Source organism: Python bivittatus, unplaced genomic scaffold (genome assembly GCF_059951505.1).
Source record: "Python bivittatus isolate LINGU-HERP-01145 unplaced genomic scaffold, Pbiv_v1 ctg000440_np1212, whole genome shotgun sequence".
Lineage (NCBI taxonomy): Eukaryota > Metazoa > Chordata > Lepidosauria > Squamata > Pythonidae > Python > Python bivittatus.
The window spans coordinates 635238-648728 of NW_028277063.1; the positions used below are offsets into that span (position 1 = coordinate 635238).

At 47.2% G+C, this 13491-nt stretch overlaps 1 protein-coding gene across 4 annotated transcripts; it reads right to left on the bottom strand.

Moving 5' to 3' along the window:
• Positions 1-495: 495 nt before the first annotated feature.
• Positions 496-11584, bottom strand: LOC112542591 (uncharacterized). 4 transcript variants are annotated; one of them, XM_088142558.1, is made up of 4 exons: positions 11481-11533; positions 6743-6834; positions 5345-5454; positions 496-4123 (listed from the first exon to the last, which is right to left on the bottom strand). In XM_088142558.1, exon 4 carries the CDS (start codon positions 4048-4050, stop codon positions 871-873), a length of 3180 nt encoding a protein of 1059 aa, XP_087998684.1. In that variant the 5' UTR covers positions 4051-4123; positions 5345-5454; positions 6743-6834; positions 11481-11533; the 3' UTR covers positions 496-870. The 4 variants fall into 4 exon arrangements, with proteins under 4 accessions (XP_087998684.1, XP_025031659.1, XP_025031658.1 ...); XM_025175891.2 differs by lacking the exon at positions 11481-11533 and adding an exon at positions 11340-11480; XM_025175890.2 differs by lacking the exon at positions 6743-6834 and having other exon boundaries at positions 11481-11584.
• Between the last annotated feature and the right edge of the window lie 1907 nt (positions 11585-13491).

Below are 13491 nucleotides of genomic sequence, written 5' to 3' on the forward strand. Positions count from 1 at the left end.
TGGCTTTTTCTGGGAAGTGTGAAAATATGCCATGAATATAGGACGCAGAGAAAGAGACGGATTCTGAAAAATCTCTCGTTTTCCTCTTCCATCTCCTCCTTTCACTCTCAGACACCCTCTAAACCAGTGTTGTCCAAACTTGGCCACTTTAAGATGAGTGGACTTCAACTCCCAGAATTCCCCAGCCAGCATGGCTGGCTGGGGAATTCTGGGAGTTGAAGTCCACTCATCTTAAAGTGGCCAAGTTTGGACAACACTGCTCTAAACCAATGTTTTTGTGGACTTCAACTCTCAGAATTCAATTCTGGGAGTTGGTCCACACATCTTAAAATAGCCAAGTTTGAAAAACACTGCTCTAAACTGATGATGAACCACAATTCAAGACATTTCAGCTTCCATTCACCAATTACAGATTACAGAAACTTGAGTTCACGCCATTCTTGAGCTTGTTGTCTTTTTTTTAGAAGAGAAGTAGAAACGAGAGAAAGGAAGAGAAAGAAAGCAAGAAAGGAGAGAAAGGAAAACATTTTGGCAGGACAACTTGCTGTTTTGTAGATAGAGAAATAAGGGTTTCCCATCCTGCACCATCTGCCAGCAACACACTCTTTTTCAGTTGTTTCATCTCCACACCCCACCCATAGAATAATGTCCATGTCTTATCTCCATCGGGAGTCACCTTCCCCAACCTGCTGCCCTCTGGAGCTACAATTCCCACAATTCCTAGCCAGTAACTTTCCCCTGGTTGACAGACTTTAAAAGCCACATTACATCAACTGGCCCACCGCTCAATAGGCCTTGTGCATTGGGAGGGAGAGCATCAACATGGGCCACATCACAGGTCATACTGACATGACCTGCAATTCTGGGGCATCAAGGTTTCTCCGCCGTGTGGTTCTGGAGATGGTGCAGCAAAAGGGAACTATTTCTGGAAATCTTCCTGGGCTCAGAACACACAAGGTATCTGCCCTTCTCTGGCTGTATGTGGTGCTGGGCCAACACACTGCCAGTGCGGGGAGGTTTACTCAAGTCAAGGTTAAAGTAGGGCTCTGTGGTCTCCAAGCTCTGCTTCCCATCAGCTCCATGGTCCTTGGACCGCTGTAACGTGCTCCTTTCAGAGATATGGTTCCCTCTCCGAAAAAGGATGGCTGAGATCCCTGTGAAGCTCTCCCCAAATTCTGGGCTCTCCCTGTCCTTGCTACAGTTCTGTTTTGGGGATGGTGGTTGACGGGGCCCCCTGTCTTTTTCCACCGTGTGTTCCATCTGGTGCTGGATCAGAGCCCTCCTTTCTGGGAAGCCCTGCCCACATTCTGGGCACTTCAGCAATCGTTCCTTCGTGTGGCTGATCTGGTGATGAGACAAACCGGCCGGAGCGGTAAAACTCTGCTCGCACTGGTGACACTTGTAGGGTTTGGTGCTCGGCTGCTGGATGAGGGCAGTCATTTCTGTGGATACCGGAGCAGACCTGTCTAGGACATTAGTTCTTTGAGGGATCCGAGCAAGGCTAGAGCTTTCTTTGAAAGAAGAATCACCTAAGGGACTCTTGGATCTACAGTCATCCTGTGGATTCAAGTCAGACTTGTCTTCTTGAGAGGAAGGAGCTGAATGGCTCTGTAGCAGCCCACCAGAGGGTCCCCTCTCTTCCACAGGGATTCTCTGAGGTTTACTGTCAGAAGTGTTGACGTCTGTGTTGGTTCCTTGGTGTGCAGAAAGTCCTAAGGGGTCACTGAACAGCTGATCTTCCAGTGGTTTTCCCTGACTGAAGCTAGAGAGAGCACTTTCATTGGAAGGCTCTTCTCTGGGGAAGACTTTCTGAGGCTCAGTAAGAGCTGTATCAGAAGACTCCTCAGTCTGATTCTTCTGATGCACAGCAATATCTAATTCAGGACTAGAAGTTTCTTTGGATTTAAGACACCCATGCGCTTTGTCCCCCAGGTGGCTGTTCTGGTGGAGCGTGAGGGCTGTGGTGTCCACAAAAGCCTGATCACACTCGACACACGGATCCAGCTCCCCACACTTCTGCTCCCTCTGGTGGCAAGTCAGGGCCAACAGGTCTCTAAAATCCTGCTGACACTCAGGGCATTTGTACAGTTTCTCCGGCCTGGGGGTGACCTCACCGCCCCCATGTGCAGAGCAGGCAAGAGGTCTCCCGTGACTCTGCGGATGACTGCCTAGTGTTGGGTTATCCTTGCAGCTTTTTCCACACTCAGGACAGACCCAAGCTACTTGCACGTCCTCTGACTGCGTGAGGACGCACCCCACTACTTTGGAATTGACACACGGCAGAACCTCGGGGGATTCCTGTACCAATAAACGTTTCACATTTTCCCTGCCCTTCCCGCTTCTCTCCTGCTGCCCACCTGTCTTGCTGTCCACCAATTTCTCTCTAAACGCCCTACTGATTGGCAGCGAATGGGTTTCTTCGTGCTGAACCAAGGCCACGCTATCCTGGCACTCCTGTCCACATGTGCCACATATCCAAGATTCATGATCCTCCTGATGGCAAGCTAAGGTACTAGCATCGTCAAAGCTCCTCCCACACTCAGTGCAGATATAAGAAGTGTGACTCTCTTCGTGTTGCACTAATGTTTCAACATCTCGGAAGGTCTGCCCACAAATATTACAAAGATGAGCAGCATGGCAGCTCGGATGCTGCCCCCCTTCTCCAGCACCTTTGCAATCTAGACAGCAAGTGGCACACGTTGCGCTGTTCTGACAAACCGTTTGCACGTGGGCATCCTCAGGGCTGCTGACATACAGGTCCCCTGCATGAGAAACGCTGCTCTCCGGTTCTCTGGCATCTCCTTTCCCCTTGCACTTCCCATTCTCTTCCTGCTGGTGGCGCTGCAGTTCCTCCTCCAGGGCAAAACGCTGCCCACAGCCATGGCAGACATGGGGGCGCTCCTCCATGTGGATGCGCTGGTGGGTGATGAGGTTGGAGCTCTGGGAGAAACGCCGGCCACATTCCTCACAATGATACGGCCGTTCGCCTGTGTGCGTTCGACGGTGCTGGGTGAGGTGCGAGCTCCGGACAAACGCCTTCCCACAGTCCAAACACGCATAAGGCTTCTCGCCCGTGTGGATACGCTGGTGGCGGATGAGAGTGGAGCTCATGCCAAAGCACTTGCCACAGTCGGCACAGCGGTACGGCTTCTCACCCCGGTGGATACGAGAGTGCAAAGTAAGATTGGAGGCCAAGGAGAAACTCTGGCCACATTCCCCGCAAGCGTACGGGCGGCTTTCGCTGTGGCACCGTCGGTGGCGTTCCAAGGCGGAGCTGAGCCCAAAAGTCTTGCCACAGTCTGCACAGCAATAGGGCTCCACTCCCATGTGAAGCCGCTGGTGTTTGACGAGGGTGGCACCGTGGCCAAAGCGTTTGCCACATTCCTGGCACTGGTAGGGCTTCTCCCCCGAGTGGGTCCGCTGGTGCTGGATGAGCTCTGAGCTTTGGATGAAGGTCTTGCCGCAGTCATTGCAACGGAAGGGTTTCTCTCCAGCGTGGATCTTACGATGTTTGACCAGGTTGGCGCTCTGGGTGAACCCTTTCCCGCACTCCTCGCACTTGAAGGGGCGCTCGCCGGTGTGCGTGATCTGGTGCTGAATGAGGTCAGAAGAGCGGTAGAAACTTTTGGGGCACTCCGGACAACGGTACGGCTTCTCGCCAGTGTGGCTGCGCTGATGCTTGATGAGGTTGGTGCTCTGGGAGAACGCCTTGCCGCACTCCCGGCAGACATAAGGCTTTTCCCCAGTGTGGGTGCGCTGATGCTGGGCCAGGTTGGAGCTCCAGGAGAAGGCCTTGCCGCAGTCATGGCAGACATAAGGCTTTTCGCCCGTGTGTGTCCGCCGGTGCTGAACCAGGTGGGAGCTCTGCGTGAAGGACTTGCCGCAGTCCGTACACGTGTTGGGACGCTCGCCTGTATGGATACGCCGGTGGCGCACTAGCTTGGACCACTGGCTGAATGCCTTCCCACATTCACTGCAGGGGTAAGGGCGCTCTCCCTTCCCGCGGGGCAGAGGGGCTACATCTGCTGCAGGCACGTCGTCCTGTTCCATGTGGCTTCTGGGCTCAGTGCGCAAAAGGATCTCCCCTTCCTCCTCTTTCAGGAGCAACAGTACGATCCACCGCCTGGGGAAATATAAAGACGAGATCAGAGAAAAACCAGAAAAAGAGCAGTCTCAACAAATTTAACACTGAGAAACGCTTAACTTTTCCGTGTCAGCCTATGCATCACCCAGAAAGTAAGCTGTCTCTGTTCTCCCACTAACATTGTGTCAGAGTGAGGATTTCTTTGAGCAGAAGACGCTGCTTTGAATAGTCAGGCTACCAGTTCAGCGGTATCTGTAAAAAGCCAAAGTGATGGCAGGACAATGACACCGGTGTCATGGTGTCATCTCGCAAAGGATGTGGATTTTGTAATTGTGTCATGATGAAGCTAGTACATAAGGTGTGTCCTTTGCAAGATGGCATCATGACATACATGTCATAATTTGCTCAAGTATTGCAGATACCCAAGTATTGGTCCTTCTAGACCAATAGAATATGGATCTTCTAGACCAATAGAATATGGTTCTCAACCTTGGCGGCTTGAAGATGTATGGACTTCAACTCCCAGAATTCCCCAGCCAGCACTGGCTGGGAAATTCTGGGAGTTGAAGTCCACACATCTTCAAGCCGCCAAGGTTGAGAAACATTAGTCTAGATCATATTGTCAGTATCACTTATAAGGCGGGAGATGACAGGCAGAGCCACTTGGCATCCAAACACTTCCTTCAGCGTCCATTAGGTTCCCTGTCATCTCTCCTGCATTTTTTAAAGATTATTTTAATTTTAAAAAATCAAATATGAAACTGGTATGCTGCCAGGTAAATCACTGGACTTTACCATCATATTTATTTACAGAAATGCCCCATCGTGGTCTCATAGGATAGAGAATATCCAGGGGGACTAGTCCACCTTCTGGAAATGGGAACTTTATGCCTTACCATGCCAACCATGGCGGCCATTTTGTGAACAGGTAAAACTCCCATAGCAGCCGTTGTCTTTCAGTAGCCATCATCCACGTGCTCAAAATTCCAAACGTGCTCCAAACCCCAAAAGTTGCCTCTATGTTGCACTAGGGTGACCGCTAACTAGACATTTGAAACCAAATTGTTTTGGTCCACTGTTCTTGAAAGATCAGACTTTCAAGGCCACATAAAACACTCAAATCAGTGTTTGTGTCTCATTCTGATAGGCTGAAGCTGCTCCCTCATCTCAGATTCAGCTGTTTCTCATCTTCCATTTGAAGCTCTTCCAGCTTCATTCCAAGATGACGCACAGAACACCCCAAGTCTCTCTCTTTCCCACCTGCATAGGGGATTCTCAAGGGCTCCTCTGCTTCCAAATTTCCAGGTTCAGCCAAGTCCACCTTGTTCCTTCCTTCTGGGATCCTGTGCAAGAAGCGATTTCTAGAGGATCTGGAAACACAAAAGCAAAAAGGTGAACTTGAAGTTTAGCAAGAAGGCTGTCCAAGATTAACAGTTCGGTCAGGGTTGCACCCGGCTCTGACAGGAGACCAACCAGAACAGAAAACTAGCTCTAAGTCCCCTCGGGTTGCCTTTCCACTACGCAGCTGCAAGGAAATCTGCGAGGGTGTAGGAAGGGGGCACTTACTTTTACTATTTTTTAATGCATTTCCATAGTGCTTCCCATACAAACTACAGTATATCTCAAAGCAGCTTCCAATAAATAATCAAAATGCTATACTAAAAATGCTATACCAAAACAATGCAAAAGCCTCTCGATTACAAAGGTGCAAAGCAGAACCATTTATCTAACGCTCATAGAGGGAAGCGCTGGGTGATGAGATCTTCAACAGGGGTCTCTTCTCTTCCCTTTCAGTTCCACTGCAGAGGCTTCTTGATGGAAGAATCCATACAGACAGTTTCATGAATCCACAGGTTTGAAAACTTTGTCAACTGTCTGTCTACCTCTGTACGTAGCATCCCTTGACATCTGCAAGAACAGAACCCCTCCAGACAGGACCTCCCTAATGGTAGGTCCAGACATGGAGGAGTGGGATGTGGGAAGCAACTTAGAAAAAGTCACACTTAAAAAAAAGAAAAAAATCTGGCAGGCTTGTGCAGGCAACGTGGGAGCAACATCACACCTTGCTCTTTGCAGGGTTGCAAAATCTGAAAAACTCTGTAACATGCAGATGAAAATTGAACGATTAGGAGTAAGCAGTACGTTTGCTTCTGGCCCAATCTAAACTCCAGTGAAATTGCTGATTATATTCACGGGGGCAAGGGGGATCACACACGTTCATTTATCATTTTATACCTCAAAGTTTGAGACCCTCAATTTTAAGACACATCTACTGCAAGAGATCCTGCTTTCTAATTGCCCATCTGTTCTCTCCCTTTCTTCTCATAGCTGAGCATGGCTGCTTTTTAGAGGTCACCCACTCTTTCCCATCTCCACATTTCTCTGACCCAGTGGCCTTGACCATTAACCATGTTGCCAGGGAGGATGGGATCTGAGATCCAAAACATTGGGAGGACTCCATGTTGAGGAACTTTGACTTACTTTTATGTTTCCTTCTCTCTATGACCCAGGATTTTCTGGGGAAAAGACTCACTTCTACAGCCCAACTTTCTCTTGCCATCCTTCATGGCCAAGTTTGGCTTACAGTCATCTTTTCACTATCTCCCAGACTGCACTTTGGAATATCAGATAATGATATAAAGATTCCCAAAGATGTACCTGAAGAGACATCAGCTTCTAAGTTCTCCTAAACGGCTTCTGTGTCCTTAGAACATAAAGTCCCGAGCCTCAGAGGGCAGCATTGAGGACCTCTGAAATGAGAAAGAGTCTCACTCGGGTGGTAAAAATGAACCTTTGGGTTCTATTGGGGGTTGATATAGCAGTCTGTTGGGAATGTATTATAAAGTACCTTGTCAAGGGGTTTTTTTTGAGTACTGTCCAATCACCTCTCTTACTTTCATGCTTTAGCCCTAGCCAATCTTATTGTCTAAAATAGCCTTCCCAAATGTGGAAACTTTAATATGTGATTTGAACTCTCAAGTTCAAAAACTCCCAACAAATCTGGGGGCGATGCGACTTGTAGCCCAATCCACCTGGAAGGCATCAAGTTGGGAAAGTCTAATTTGGGGGGGGGGGATCACAATGGCCTCTCACCATGGATAACTTTCTACAGGCATCTGTTGTTCAAGACAGGTAACACCTTACACAGTCTATATTTATAATATAGTTATATAATAATTTATATAACACTGGATTCCTGTGAAACAACAGCCCTCTCTAATAAATAGCTCTTGTGATTCCATCATATCCACTCCCGCTATTAGAATTTAATTTTTACAGTCTTGACTAAATCTTAAGAAATGTATCAGCCTCGTTTTTTCTTAACCTAATTTTGTTTTCTTCTTTCCCTCTATCCCAGCCCCTCCCCTCCCTTCTACACTCTATCTTCCAAGTTAATTACAAGTTTTAGCAGCCAAACACTTCCACCTCCGGCCCCATTTTTACACTGCTGACTCAGAATCCAAAACAGTCTCCCCGAGGCTAAGTGGTGAGTCAACAGGAGGCTGGAATGCACTTCTCTCCAGGCTGAACCTGGATCTTTCTTTCACAAAAGGAACCCTAGCACTGAACCACTTCCTTGTGGCTTTCACCTTAAGACTATGAAGACAAGATCTCCATAAATGCTACAAATCCTCTCTACGGGTATGGAATTTGGAAAGTTGTTTAGAGTGTTCCAAGCTTGGAACAAAACATCCCATTTTCCAGTTTTGTCTCAAGCGTAGGATACAATACTTAATATAGTGTTTCCATGGTCCAGCCTTGGGGATCAATGGAAATTGGAACAAGCCATTGCTTTTCTTTTTTTTCATCCAAAGGTCACAGAAGCAGGGGAGTGCTACCTGCTAGCCAATCTACAGTAAATTGGCAAAGAGGATAATTTCAATATTTTAATTACGCTCTTAGCAAACTCTAGAAGCAACCATTAACCACCCAGAGTCACTGGGAGTCAGGAGGCATATAAATTTTAATTAATTAATTAATTAATTAAGTACACTGTCGTTTCGTTTCCCTGCATAATGAGAGCCACTGTGGTATATACGGTTAAGGTGTTGGACTGGCACGAGGGAGACCCAAGCGCTAGTCCTCCCTTAGCCACAGAAGCTCCCTGAGTGACTTTGGGCCAATGATTCTCTCGCAACCCAATCTTCCTTACAGAGTTGTTTTGCAGAAAAACAGGAGGAGGTAGCACTATGCACATTGCTTTGATTTCCTGTACAAAGGGCAGGATATCACTCTCACAAACAAACATATAACATTTTAAAAGACAAATAGAAATCATCCCATTGGCCAATTTTTTTGTAGACTGGGTTATCAATAGCTCTTCAATTTCCCTCGTGGCAATCCTTGAGCTACCATTATCTGGCTTGCAAAAAAATCCAGATTGTCACAAAATGGCATCCAAGAGAAACAGAAAGCTAGCTCTTTGCTGCCCCCAGTGGTCATCTGGAATCTTACAGCAGAGAGATGGTCACCCTAAACTTTCCTTGGGAACGACAGGTCCAACCTCCATGTCACATGGCCCATGGTACTTTTCCTCCCTTTATTATAAGCTAGGTACTTAGATATAATATACCAGCATAGGGAGATATATGTGTGAATCCACAGGAGCCCAGGAAGATACCGTGCATCTTTTTCCCAGGGTGGATGAGTGGCCAAATGCTAGTGACAAAGGGAAGTTTTAGCTCCCCTGTAATGGTAGAATCCAGTGCACCACTTTATATCCCATCCAAAGAAGTATTTGGAGTGTAATTAAAAGGATGTCATTGCAATTGGAGTGAAATTGATTCCCAAAATGCAAATCCTATAGATCAGTGTTTCTCAACCTTGGCCATTTGAAGGTGCGTGGACTTCAAGTCCCAGAATTCTGAGACTTGAAGTCCATACATCTTCAAATTGCCAAGGTTGAAAAACACCAATCTAGACAGTATTTTTCCACAATGGAAGGTATGTTCAGAGTAGCTCAAAGCATAAAAATAATAATATACAGGACTAGTAAATTCTATTATTAAATATGTCGTAAAATTGGACACTGGCATTTATTTTTAGGACATGTGTAACTACTGGAAGGTAAAGGTAAAGTCTTCTTTGTGTGGAACTCAACTCCTGGAGATTTCACAGACAGAACCATGTCGTTTTCTCGGCGACAGCTTGGAAGTGGCTTTCAAGACATTTTTTTTTAATCCCCCAGTCTAATCTGTTTTTTTTTCCTAGTGGCCTCCCGTCCAGCCCTGCTTAGCTTTTCAAAATCAGCCAAGGTACACAAAATTTTCCATCTCTTCAGTCTAAGCCAGCAATATTTGCAAATTCCATTCCATCTTCCTTCAATAATCCCGTTGCCCCCGCTGAAGAAACTTAAGGCAGCAAACTCTGCAAAATACACACACAGAGCGAGTCAGTGTGCTACCTTACAAAGGATATGCAGTGAACAAATAAGATTGTCCTCCTTCCTGCTTCTGTTTATCTAAAGGTTATTCTTCAAGAGAACTGTTGCAGCTGGGATCTGTCAGGAACTGCCTATATGAGAAAGCAGTTCCAAATCCAAAGTTATCCCCATTTTCTTTGAGCCTGAAAACAACAGCTGTTAAGTTCAGCTGGTGCCACCCTTAGAAAGGAGCTACCAAAATGGTTCTCAACTCATGGTAGAAGTGCCACAGCCAGGAACCAGAAACAGTCCGGGGGGGACGCAAGGGAAGTTACGGAAAGTTTAATGAAGTCCTTAAAATTGGTTAAAAATAAGAGAATGCCTGTAATCAAGTAGGCATCATTGGTGGAAAAAGTGGACTCTTTTCATTATAGGGCAGTGTTTCTCAGGCTTGGCAACTTGAAGATGAGTGGACTTCAACTCCCAGAATTCCCCAGCCAGCCATGGGGAATGCTGGGAGTTGAAGTCCACTCATCTTCAAGTTGCCAAGCTTGAGAAACACTGCTATAGGGGGATCCACGTTGTTGGACACAGCCATTGTGGGAGTTAAGATACAAAAGGTTTGCACTCTTCTGCTCAAGCCCAATTTGCAAGGACAGGAGAGGAAACACAAATGAATCAAGCGGCCTCAGGAAAGCATGCAAACTTTAGAAAAGCGAAGTGCAAACAGACCAAGAGCCAGTCCTTCCCAGACTTTTGGACTACTGCACCCACCAGCCCCACGCCGCAGGTCTCCAGGTGAAGGAATCCTGTAATTCTGGAGGAAGGCCTGCCCCTCTGGATAGCAGGGCCTCAGACAGAGGATTTCTCAAGTCCTGCTATCTAAACTGTTTTGCAACTGGAAAGGCCCCGCAACTGGACTTTCTGCAAGGAAACCTGGGTTGCTGCAGCCTCTCCGAACAATCAGACCAGACACCAGGGTGGGTGTCAAAAAAAGGAGAATGCTAGATTAGCCCTAATTGCAAAGAACTTCAATCATCAAGCAAAAAAGACAGTTCTGCAGAAGCTACTGGCCGAAATTTTATAAAAGGGAGACATCCGTGCAAATGCATAAATGTTTATAATCCAAAGAGTTTAGAATTGGGCTGTATAAGCTTCCTTTCAGCTAAAATCAAGGCAAGACACTTCACAAACACTCAAAGCCCTATAAAACCCACAGAAACTCCAGGATCCGTAAGACACCCTTTCCACGAAAGAAACAAAATAGCCTTAGACACATATTGACGATCGATTACTGCCACAGAAAATGCAGAATTCTCTACGCAATAGATGAGAAACCTTGCAAAAAAGGTGCCCCAAAGAGTTGGTTTTTTAACCGCCTTTTTTTCCCCACGACTCGTCATGTTCACCTCGGATAAACGCGTCACACCTATGCAACCCTGCGGTTTCCATCCTCAGCAACTTCAGAAGCTGCCCCAATTTTTTTACCGGCTTATGGGTCGACATTTGGAATTCCTAACTCAAATCTGTCATCTAGTTCTACCCATTAACCACGCCTTGGCACAGAAGCGAAGCACAGAAATCCAGGTTATAAATCCCTTCGGAAGGGCATACAACGAGGGAGTGGAAGGATGATTAATCCGTGTTAAGGGAACCGCGGAACAACGCTTCCAATCTCCTCCCTGCCAACTTTTCTTCGAATGCTGCAATCAATGACTAACCCCCCTTTTTTTTTTCATTTCCTCGCTTCCTTTGCAAGTTAACCAACAAAAACCAGGGGGGGCCTCGCCCGCCGACACAGCCTTCTAGACCAAGCCCCGTTCGCCTTTGTTTGCCAAAAAAAAAAAATTAATGTACCCATTTCGCAGCTCTTGCAAAAGACTCTAAACTCACCATTGCGGCTGCCCTGGCCCAGAAGCGCACCGCTTTGCAGAGATGCGCCCCGGGGATATTCCCCGCATATTTCCAAACTAGCCTCCTCTCCCCCCCCAAAAAAGCACCCCTTTGCAAGGCAGGAACCCAGTCTCCGCTCACCAGCAAGCAGGCTCAGGGTGACTGGGAGAGAGCGGAGGAAGTGCCTTTGGCAGCGCAGCTCCCCTCTTCCGCCGCTGCCGCCCGCGAGTGGGAAGGAGCCCTTCTCTATGGTGTTTAACCATTTCCCCTTAAAGAGGCAGCGGACGGGGCTGCAGGAGCGGGGAGGCGGCCGCCGCGCGGGACGCGCCGCTCCGAGCGCCGCCAGCAAAGCCGGGCCGGCCGCTTTGGCCACGCGCTCCGGCGGCGCTGCGCGGGCCGCCAACCCGGGGTGCTGCAGTGCAAGGGGGCAACAATCGCTCGCGGGTGGCGGGGCGGTTGCACGCGTCGCGGGAAGAGGGGCCATGCCAGCGGGGAGAACTCGATCCGGGATTCTGCGGGGAGAACGGGTTTGCCGGCGGAGGCTTGAAGCGGTCTCCTGGCCGAACGCAGTTCAGCGGCGACGCTTTCTGTCGGCCCTAGAAATTCAGATTGGAAGGTTCAAAATAGTCTACCCGCCTCAGTTCGATGCTATAACACGTGGCAACACGCCACCGGCCTTGGCTGATCTCACACAAGCTAAGCGAGGTCAGATCGCGTTAATACTTGGATGGAAGGCCACCAGGAGATCGCAGGACTGTAGGCTAGCCCAGTGGAGTTCTGGGAGTTGAAGTCCACACATCTTAAAGCCGCCAAGGTTGAAAAACACTGGGCTAGACCAAACAAGCCTTCTTCCAGTCAAGCTCGACTCCTAACTCCCTAGGTACCTCCTTGTAGTTTTCTATGAATGCGATTTGCCCTTATTTTCTTTAGACTATTTCTTTTATTCACAGGGTACTGTACGGACCTGGAATTTCCTGCTGCTGTCCTGTCAAAGAAGAAACCGCATCTTATTATTATTTATTTATTAAAACCTTTGAAGGAACAGTATCAATAGCTGCAAAAAGAAGAGGAGAAGGTGAAGAGACACAGTGGATCAAGAATAAAATATCGATAAATAAACAGGGAGTTTACAATAATCATAAAACTGGAAGTTCATTGTTTTCACAGTTTTGTTGTGGAGTCGTATTTATCACGTTTACCTGTGTGATTGTTATTCAGTGGAAGCATAAAGCACTCCTGGGCCATCATTTTTGGGAGCATGTGGCATATAAATCAACAAATAAATAAATAAATAAATGAGTTCTGGATACCATCCCAGCTCTGCTCAGTAAACATAGAGCTAGAACTTGTGTAGGATTATTGTTGTTGTTGTTGTTATTTTACAATTGCCTAACTACCAGAAGCCTGTTATAGAACAGATCTTTTGCATCAGATCAGTGCCACCAGGCTGGAAAAAGATACTCCTGTTGGATTTCTGGCTGTCATCACAGACTTCAGAGCTGGGGAAGCAGAGATGCTCTCCTGGAACATCTGCCTTGTTTGACTGGGTTCATGCATCAAGCTGAGCCACAGTTTAACCTTGGTTTGTTGAATAAACCACATCACATCAAACTAATCCATATGTTTTAGACCTAATGGTTGGGATTAATCTTTCAGCCTGCTCCTCCTGTCTTTTATCCCTGGGCTAAATCATATTTTTACCATCTGATCAGCGTGACATAGCACCGCTTACATTTTTCCTCATTCTGGGTATTAAAAATTATTCTACTTATAGTACGTGTCCCCAGGCTATATGAAGAAATTAATTTGTAATTACACGATCACACAAGAATACTCCCCAAGAGTGTTTAATTATTTTTTACTTGATCAGCAGTCTTGGATTCCCAAGGCCCAAAGGTTTGCAAAGATACCCGTTTCTGATTTGTTTTCCCCTAACATTTTCCCGGGGGGTGGCATTTATAGGGTCTCTCCCAACCAGGAATGCACTGATGCTGAGATAAAGCCAGGCGGTGGGCAAAGCAGCGCCTGTCATCCTTACAGGCGTAAAACATCTCAGACAACCCCTCCCCTAATTCACACAAAGATAAAGGGTGGGGAAAGCCCATTGCAAGATTGATGTCAGCCCTGAAAGGTAGACCAGACTAAGAAACCA